Below are 9,071 nucleotides of genomic sequence, written 5' to 3'. Positions count from 1 at the left end.
TATTATTATCACCATTTTGCTCTGATTCAGATGCATCTTGTCAGTTTTCTGGTAAGTAAAGGAACCTGACCCTAACTTGCTCCTTCACCATGCCAGAAGTGAAAGTTGGTTACAAAAAAAAAATCCTATCCATAATTATTACTCTCTGGGAAAATTTGTTCAATCTGCTAGGATTCTACCTAGCATCACTCTACCAAAGCTTAAACCAGCCCACATATTTTCAACTTGTTGACAGGAAGACTAGACAATGTTGTCAATTCCAGCGACTTTGCTGATGGCATGCTATGAACACTGGTCCTGTCACCCGATCAGAAGAGTTTCCGTTCATCATTGATTGTTTCCTGGCTGTTGGCGTGCCTGTTTTCTAACCCAGTGAGACCGGAGCTCCGTGAGGGTGTGGCGCTGGTCTTGTTTCATCTCTAAATCCCCGCTCCCCCACCTCAGCCCTTAGCCTATCAGAGGAGACCTGGCTGCCTCTCCAGACTACCCATTCATCACAGGGCGGCAGTGTGTGGCCTCCTAGTCCCTTGAATTCATGGTGCTTGTTCACTTATCAATGGCTTTCTTCTTATCTTCTGTCTGGCTACAAAGTCCTTTTTCTCCCTTCCCTGGGAACTCACTAGTAGTCACAGGTCAAAATTCTATTCCTCTTCCCTCCAGGACACGATTGCTGACAACTCCCACCACGCCCTCACCTTCAGCTGCAGTCTTTGTCACACCTCATTGTAATTACGTCTAACACACCCCACGAAGAGTTCCACGGGCAGAGAGTATCTTTTCCGCCTCACCAGAGCAGGCGCATCGGTGCTTAAATATTATCCTCAGTTTGCTTTTCACCTGCTTCAACAGAGCAAACTTTGCAAAAAGCAAAGTGTTATCAGGTGATTATTATCCTGGTTTTCTGTAGAGGGAGAGGCCCGAGTCTTTCTGAATGTTCTACATCCAGGTGCTCTGGGCTGGTTGGGGACCTCAGCCTGTCTCCGTTCGGACTGGGTGTGAGAGGTGCTTCCCTGTACTTTAGGGAAGGCCATCAGCTGACTGTACAGGGACCATTCATTCCCTTATTGATCTCCTGTGCCAGACTCTGAAATCCATAAAAGACCTGCCCTCGTGTATGCAAGATGGCCATTGGCCTTTTCCACTCAGTTTCCAGAAAGGTATTAAAGAAATTAGAGGAGTTGGGGGCTGCAGATTTGGTCCTAGATCTTCATGCCTTTTGAGGGGTGGAACTGCTCAGCCCAAAGCAAGGCACAGGGAACCAGCCTCAGGCCAGCGACTGCCGTCCAGCTCACAGGCCCTCAGGGAATAGAGAGGATCTGTTGCTAGTCTTAGGAACTCTTTGGGGAGTGGACTGAGAAACTAAACTCTCCTTTTTTCTTTTTCTTTTCCCAACCTCACCACCTCCTCTCCAAGCCCTACAGGGCTCCATCTCCTGCCCAATAATCGAGACAGGAAGCCCCGCTTACCTCCTGGCTCTGCTTCCTTTCCACCCCTGGAAGCCCTGGCTCTTGGTTTCCTCCATGCCCCTTGCTGGAGGCTTCCTCCTGGGGTGCCCCAGCGCCTGGTCCATGTGCACTGTTGAGGCATGTAGGATCTCCTTCCCCGACCAGGGATGGAACCCAGGCCCCCTGCTTTGGGAGCATGGAGTCTTAGCCCCGGCCCACCCGGGAAGTCCCTTGTGTCCCATTTTCCCTAAAGCCATTCTTGGTCCCTACGGTCCCCCTGAGTCCCTCTGCACCTCCACAGTCTCAGCATCCTTTCTCTTGGGACACACTGTGGAGGTCAGTATCCTTCTCCTCACTAAGAGGGGAAAGCGAACTGCAGAGAGGTGTCCGGCATGGCTTCTGCCCCACAGCCCTGTCTTTACCCCTCAGTCCCTCCTCTAAAGTTCCCTGGGGCTCCTAGCCCATCCCGCCCCTGTCAGAGGCAAGGCGTTCCCTTCGACTTGGAGCACCATTCAGCTGTGCCTATGCCTGCTCTCTTCAAAGGGCATGTTTCTAGACGAAAGGGACAGTGCCTCCGTGGACATCTGCTGGACCACATGTCCCAAGCCAGAGGCCAGTGGCAGAGCACGGCCCAGATGGCCTGGGATCCCACCCAGGGCTCTCCCTACAGTGTCAGGGGACGTTCAACTTTAAGGGATCCAATATGTTGTTTTCTTCCTTTGTGTGCCGTGCCTCAGGGACTCTCTGTTCCTTATCAGTTCCTGGAAAACAGGAACGATCAGAGCTGCATGCAGTTCTCAGGACAGGACTGAGATCAGGAGAAAGAGCACCTGCTTGGATTCCCTTCAGTGTCTCCCTTTAGTGACTTTTTAGGACTATCTGTTTTCTTGCAACTGGTGGAATTTCATTCTTTTTAATGGTTAAGTAATCATTTTATTGAAGATATATAAGCATGCATTTCTGCAAATAAAGGACCCTTGTTTCACTCGAGACTTGGATCCCCTGCGTCCTTCTTCTTGTCAACTCCAGTCCCCAGGTCCTGATCTACGAAGACCGTGACACTGCAGTATCCCACACCACCCTCCTCCAGGTCACTCACTCCCTCAGCATGTCCTGTGATGTGAGCGGCTTTCAGTTCCCTCCCCATTTCACCCCCCACTCCGCACCCTGCCACGGCAGCTACATTAAGTAGCATTCACAAGACCTGATCTGGGGAGGATGACCAAGACTTAAGCATAGGGTGAGGAATTCATACTGATCACTGGGTTTGGGAAAGAGCAAGAACCTAAAATTATTTTTTTCTTTTCTTCTTTTTTTCCTCTTTTTTCTTTTTTTTGTCTTTTTTTTTATTTTTTTTTTTCTTTTTGTTTTCATTTTTTACAAACCCTTGTGTCGAGGGCTGACTTTAACAGATCGCAGAGAGGGAGCTGCTCTGCTACGTACGAAACCCCAACCCAGAAGCAGGTCGTCTACGAATAAGAACCTAAAATTAAAGGTCTTTGCCAGGAGAGCAGGGGGCAGGGAGGGTAATATATGTGTAGGGGGCAGGCATTAACCCAGGACAACAGTCCAGAGAGAAGGTGTGAGACAGAGAAATCTATGGATAAGGAATAGACAGGACTCTAATACCAATTACAAATAGAGGTCAGGAGTCTCGACCTCTGCAGTTTTTTAAAAATATTTATTTTTATTTTATTGAATTATTTGGTTGCACCAGATCTTAGTTGTCACACACGAGGTCTTTGATCTTCATTGAAGGATGCCAGATCTTTAGTTGCGGCTTGCAAACCGTTAGTTGCAGCATGTGGGATCTAAGTTCCCTGACCAGGGATCAACCCTGGGCCCCCTGCACTGGGAGCATGGAGTCTTAGCCACTGGATCACCAGGGAAGTATCCAGACCTACACTGTTAATCCAACTGAGTTGCCATCTCTATGGGGGCAGGCACCAGAGGCCCAAAGCAACAGGCATCAGGGAGATGATGGAAAGGTCACCAGGCTCAACTAAGATCCAGAATAGGACTGCACTGGGTGCTTCATAGCTCCCCGTGCAGGACAGCCACCAGATTGACATCGGGTGGGTGAGTAACTTAGTGACCTCATCGGCCAGGGTGGAAGGAAGGTATGAAAGCAGAAGAATTGGCTTCTTCTGAGAGCGGAATAATACCACTCTCATGCAGAGTTCTTGGTGCCTGAAATCTCCCATTCAGGAGTCACAGCTTCATTTAGATTAGAAGGAATCTCTCCCTGTTCTTACTGAAGTGTAAATGTTATGTGTGTTGGTGGGGAATGGGTTAGGCGTGAATAATAACATACCAACACCGCATTGTGAGGAGGTCTTTTAGACTCACTTTCTTTTCCAAAGGCAGTTGTGGGAAGCATGCGGCATGGAGCACACCCTTGAGATGCCCACCCCTTGATCCCCTGGGAAGAGATGCACTTGGGGAGGAGAGGAAGGTTTCCCTGGGGCTGAGAAGAAGCAATGCTCAGGACAGGGGTCCCCCAGGGACCCTCAGTTCAGGCTGGGGCCAGGCTGCCCCTTCTTTCTCAATCTCATTCTGTTTCTCCTGAGTTTCTTCATTCTCGGCACTTTGCCTCTTGTCTGGACTCGGATGAACCAGAAGCCCACGGCCAGTGTTGCAAAAAGCAAGGGGATGAGCAGTCCCTTGGCCAGAAGACAGAAGGAAGTGGAGGCCTTCTCCAAAGGGTCGCCAGGATCTGGGGCAGAGAAGGCAAGGAGAGAGGGGCTCACCAGAGGGAAGGTCTGGATTTAAAGGAAGACACCCACCCCAAATTCCCCAGAGGAGGTCTCAGATTCACTGTCAGTTGATGTTCCTTGGCAAGTATCTCAGGAAATGTATATTCTATTCACAGAATCTCAGAGGTTGTGATCTGGGGAGTAATCTCAACCTAGAAGAGACTAGAAGGGACCTTTGCAAGCTGGGAGCACAAGGAAAAGGGAGGCCCCTCCCCAATCCAGGGGTGAAGTCTCTATGGGAGGGATTAGGCTCTAGATTCCACGTACTCTCCTGAGGGGAAGGGTGTGGTAACCCTGAGACCCTGCAGCGGCTCAGGGGCTGTCTCTGGGACTCTGGTACCTGCACAGAAGGACCCAGCTTGGATGGGACGGGAAGTGATGTTGCTGACAGGGTTGCTGGCCCTGCAGGTGTAAGAGGCAACCTTGTCCCCAGGCCTCCAGAACGCTCTGAGGATGGAGCCTTCATGGACTGTATCAGCGCCGTCTTCCCAGGATATCCAGGTGTAGGTCACGTCCAAGCCCGCATTCTCTACAGCGCATATCAGGGACATATTACAGGTGCCTTCTTCCCCAGGGATCTCAAAGTTCACTGTCATGTGAGGCTGTGACAGACGTCCTAGATGAGGGAGAAATACAAAGACCCTCTAAGTAATCAGGGGCCAGGTCTGTTTTCCTAAATTCTTCGACACTGGGGTACTGATACTGCCCATTGAGACTTGCTTCACCTAAACGAGGAAGGAGCCAAACTAGCAAGACCCAGCCACCATCCAACCTGCAGTTCCCAAGGCAGCTGCCAAGATGAAGGAGCTGCTGCTGGCATCTTCTACCTCCCCCAAAGCCTTGCCTTCTCTCTCTTACCTTTGAACCCCACCTTCCTTCAGACTCTGTCCTGCCTCTTTGATCCTAGAAAATATTATCACCCTCCTGAGGGCACTTATAGTTGAATCAGTGTATGCATGATTCAAGGTAGAATATCAGTCAATGTCATAAGCATTAAGAGGAAATTTGGGTTCAAGTAGAGAGGAGACCCTGATTACTAGCCCTCAAATCAAAGAGGAGGATAAAAGGCTCAGGAATGGAGGTGGCAGGACTTCCCTGGTTGTCCAGTGGTTAAGAATCCACCTTCCAATGCCGGGGACTTGAGTTTGATCCCTGATTGGGGAACTAAGGTCCCGCATGATGCGTGGCAGCTAAACCAGGGCACTACTGAGCCCGCATTCTAGAGCCCCTGTTCTGCAACAAGAGAAGCCCCTGCTCACCGCCATGAAGACCCAGTGCAGCCTAAAAAAAAAAAAAATATGGAGGTGGCATTCATGCCCAGGATGCAAAATCTCATAGGAACAGAAAGGCTTCCTAAGATGTCTATAGGCAAAGCCCCTGACCCCTTTCACAACATCCACAGACACTGCTCAAAGCCCAGGGCCTTGCTACTCCAGGTCACTTTACTTGCAGCTGAGTACTGAGGTCAGACACGCTGGAGACAGACTGCTTTCCAGTCCCAGGCCCTCAAGCCGTAACCCCCAGTCCTAAGACCCTTGGTCCTTTGTGTAGGACTCTCAGGAGAGTCAGAAAAAGCAGCGCTATGGTTCCCAGTAAACTCACGATAGATGCGTAGACTGTACTGCTGCATGGTGGAGACCTGGGATGTCCTCAGGTTGACTTGAGCTTGGTAAGATCCTGAGTCCTCCCAGCTCAGATTTTGGATGTGGAGGGAGTAGGTGGGCTCCAGAAAGTTTACTCGGCCCTCATAGCGAGGGTCGGTCACCGTGATGGTAGCCGGACGTCCCTCTTTCTCTGGCACCACAATGGCAAGACGTATGTGGGAGGACCAGATGATGTTCTCAACCTCCTCATTAAATGGCATTTCCAGGGGGAGGTTGATGGACTCATGAAGGATCCCAACCACTTCCTCAGGATCCACACCATCTCCAGAGTACCCTTCAGCTACAGATAAAGAAAAGATTAGAACTTCCCTGGTGGTCCAGCAATTAAGGATCTGCCTTGCAATGCAGGGGATGCAGGTTTGATCCCTGGTCTGGGAACTGAGATCCCACATGCTGGGGAACAACTAAGCCTGAGTACCACAACTACTGAGCCCATATGCCACCACTAGAGATAATTCGTGTACCTCAACAAAAGATCTGCATGACTTGCAGTGAAAATCCCATGTCCTGCAGCTAAGACCCCAGATAGCTGAGTAAGTAAATAAATAAATAAAACTTCAAAAAGATGGAAACAACCCAGGTGGTGTCTCTGGGCTGCTGAGACTGGCAGTGGGGCCGTGGTCTCGATCTCAGCTGAGTAGTTCCTGTGGCCCACACTCCGTCTCATCCTCCAGCTGCCTCTTCCAGCTCTAGCTCTTCGCTGCACCTGACTCTGAGCACTTACCACAGTTTCTGTCTGCGCCTCACCCTCCAAATTTTCTCTTCTCCATTTGCTGTCCTTGGGGTTGCTCCCCTTCCATATCCACAGGTTTCCTCATCTCTTTTTTCCTGCACTAAAGTCACACCCTAGTCCTCTTTACTCCAGAAGAGCTGAAGGACTCAGGCCCAAAGGCAGTGACTTGCTAGCCTGAGGCCCAGCAGAACAGGTGCACAGAGAGGAAACGAGATCCTCCTGTCCTGGGGCTGCCAGTCCGTCTCACCTTCCTGGGACAGCAAGAGGAGGAGCAGCCACGGCAGTGCTCCCATGCCAGCGGCCTGGGTCCTGGGAGGTGTGACCTGGGCAGCCCTGATGGTGATAAGGAAGACAACTGCTGCTAGACAGGATGCTGCTGGAGCCAGAATGCCAGTCCTGGGGAGAAGGAAATGATTCTCACCCAGCTCGCAGCCCTCTTACTTCCTCCATCTCACTAAGCCCCTCCCTGTCCATTCTGGGAAGACTCCTCTCTTGAGCCTGATTCGAAAGACGGTTTACCCACTGTCTCATGTCTCCTGTCCATAGTACTCAGGTGAAATCCCACTTTCTAAATGAGCCCTTCCTAGATCCCTGCCCCCTGTATTCCCAGGCTTCCCAGACATACCACCTTCCCCAAGCTCTTCAAGCGCTTTCTATCCAACCCTGTCATCTGGCTCTCAGGATACTCAGAGATCTCCCTTGGCAGTTCCTGTGTTGCTATGATCATTCGATCTTATAAACATCTTTTTCTCCCCAGGCAGACTCCATATTTTGGAACATCTCTCTACGTCCTACTGATGCTGATTCCCATGCTAGACACATTTAGCACCCAACTGATACTTTTGGCATGTATGAACAAATGAAGTCTTTCTATTTCAAGTTAGCTAGGTTCCCATTTGAGAGGCCATTCATAGGAAGAGAAGTTTTGACTCCTTGCCCCAACCCCCAGTTCCATGAGGTTGCAAAGGGTCAAACACAACTGAGTGACTAACACTCAGTTTAGACCGGAAAGCCCATCTATGTTGTCAATATTATCAAAAAATATGAAATCATTCTGTGAGAATATGAAATGAACTAAAGCTCTAGGAAATCTGATGATCACAGCTATCCAGGACACAATGGGTAGCCTTCGAAGGTCATTTCTGTCCCTCGTATTCAAACTAAGATTGGACAGTCTTGGATTGTTGGATGTTCTGCAACATGTCTGACATCCATGGGTGCTCAGATGGGATAATCTTTAAGTTTCTTCTAATGCTCAGTTCTATGAGTCTTGCTGTAATCAGGAGCAAGAGTGATGCCCTCAAGATGAAGGGCACAGTAGAGGCAGATATGTGTGAACACCCCATACCCTAGATTATCAGATTTGACACTCAGTTACGTGTTTATTGAGTAGCTTCTATGGCCCAGGCACAGTCCTAAGTGCTGGGTGATTAGCAGTGACCAAGAATTTTAGATCATGGCTTTATGAATAGTAGAGGCCAACAACTGACCACAGCCAAGTAACCGCAAGTTTGATGAGTCTTACCAAAGGGTAATTGGGGGAACCTGTGACAAAGCGATTTACCAAAGCTGAAGTCAGGAGGGTTGGGGAAAAGCTTTTGAGGAGAAATGATATTTAAGCTAAGACCTCAAGGATGAGTAAGATCTGCTAAGGGAAGACAAGAATGAAGTAGACAGTTCTTAAAGTTCAATTTATATAATGATCAAATCTTGGGAGTTGGGGTTTTTTGAAAAGGTAGATCAGGTCTCAGTCTGAGTATGAAAACTTTTTTAACATAATCTCATTTAAAAATAGTATTAAAGCAAAGAAGAAAAAAATTCAGTTGGAAAGATGAGCGTATGAGTTAGGTTCTCTGAGAAGCAGATGATGGAGTTAGGAGTGAAAGAGGTTTAATCTGTGCGGGCGAGGGAGGGTGAGGGTAACATAAAAGATAAAAGTGGAAGGAAGCAGAAATGAGCAAGGAGGGCCTGGGACCATGATGCTGAGCAGAGAGCCCTGGAGTGGGGCTCACGCACCCTCACTGTGCACAGCCATTGGCTGGGGCTGCCCAGGAAGCGCATGGGTCTCTCGTGCGTCCCACAGGGGCTGCAGCTGGAGACTGCCAGCTAACTGCACCCCTCGAAGCTGAAGACGAGTTCTCTCTTCAAAGGAGATTCAGGGGCACCTTCATGGCCACTGCAGTGAATATGCTGATCAGACAAAAGGTAACTATGGGCAGACTGATTAAACCTGTCTCCATAAATGGTACATTATACTTATTGAGCAGACAGAAATAATTTCCATCACTTCCTCCCGGCCCCAGCCCACCCTCACTAAGCCCTCCAAGTTCAGTGTGGAGAAAGCCCTTCTTCAAATATGATTTTCAAGTGCTCCAGAAGTCTGATTTTTCATTCTGACTCATAGATTGTGACCCAAATGCAGCTCCCTTTCCATCTCTCACTCCTCTTCAATCTTATTCAGTGCGGTGGTCTT

The 9,071-nt window shown here is 49.3% G+C and overlaps 1 protein-coding gene across 1 annotated transcript; it reads right to left on the bottom strand.

The window, feature by feature from the left end:
• Window positions 1–3,087: 3,087 nt before the first annotated feature.
• On the bottom strand, window positions 3,088–7,024 carry SLAMF9 (SLAM family member 9). The gene is given in 5 exon segments (XM_065925483.1): window positions 3,088–4,161; window positions 4,542–4,817; window positions 5,804–6,113; window positions 6,115–6,143; window positions 6,840–7,024. Coding segments are annotated over 5 exon segments (873 nt in total). The 5' UTR covers window positions 6,892–7,024; the 3' UTR covers window positions 3,088–3,955.
• Between the last annotated feature and the right edge of the window lie 2,047 nt (window positions 7,025–9,071).

This window comes from Muntiacus reevesi, chromosome 1, assembly GCF_963930625.1.
Source record: "Muntiacus reevesi chromosome 1, mMunRee1.1, whole genome shotgun sequence".
Lineage (NCBI taxonomy): Eukaryota > Metazoa > Chordata > Mammalia > Artiodactyla > Cervidae > Muntiacus > Muntiacus reevesi.
Note: the sequence above shows the minus strand (reverse complement) of the source record. Positions and strands in the feature narration are given on the sequence as shown.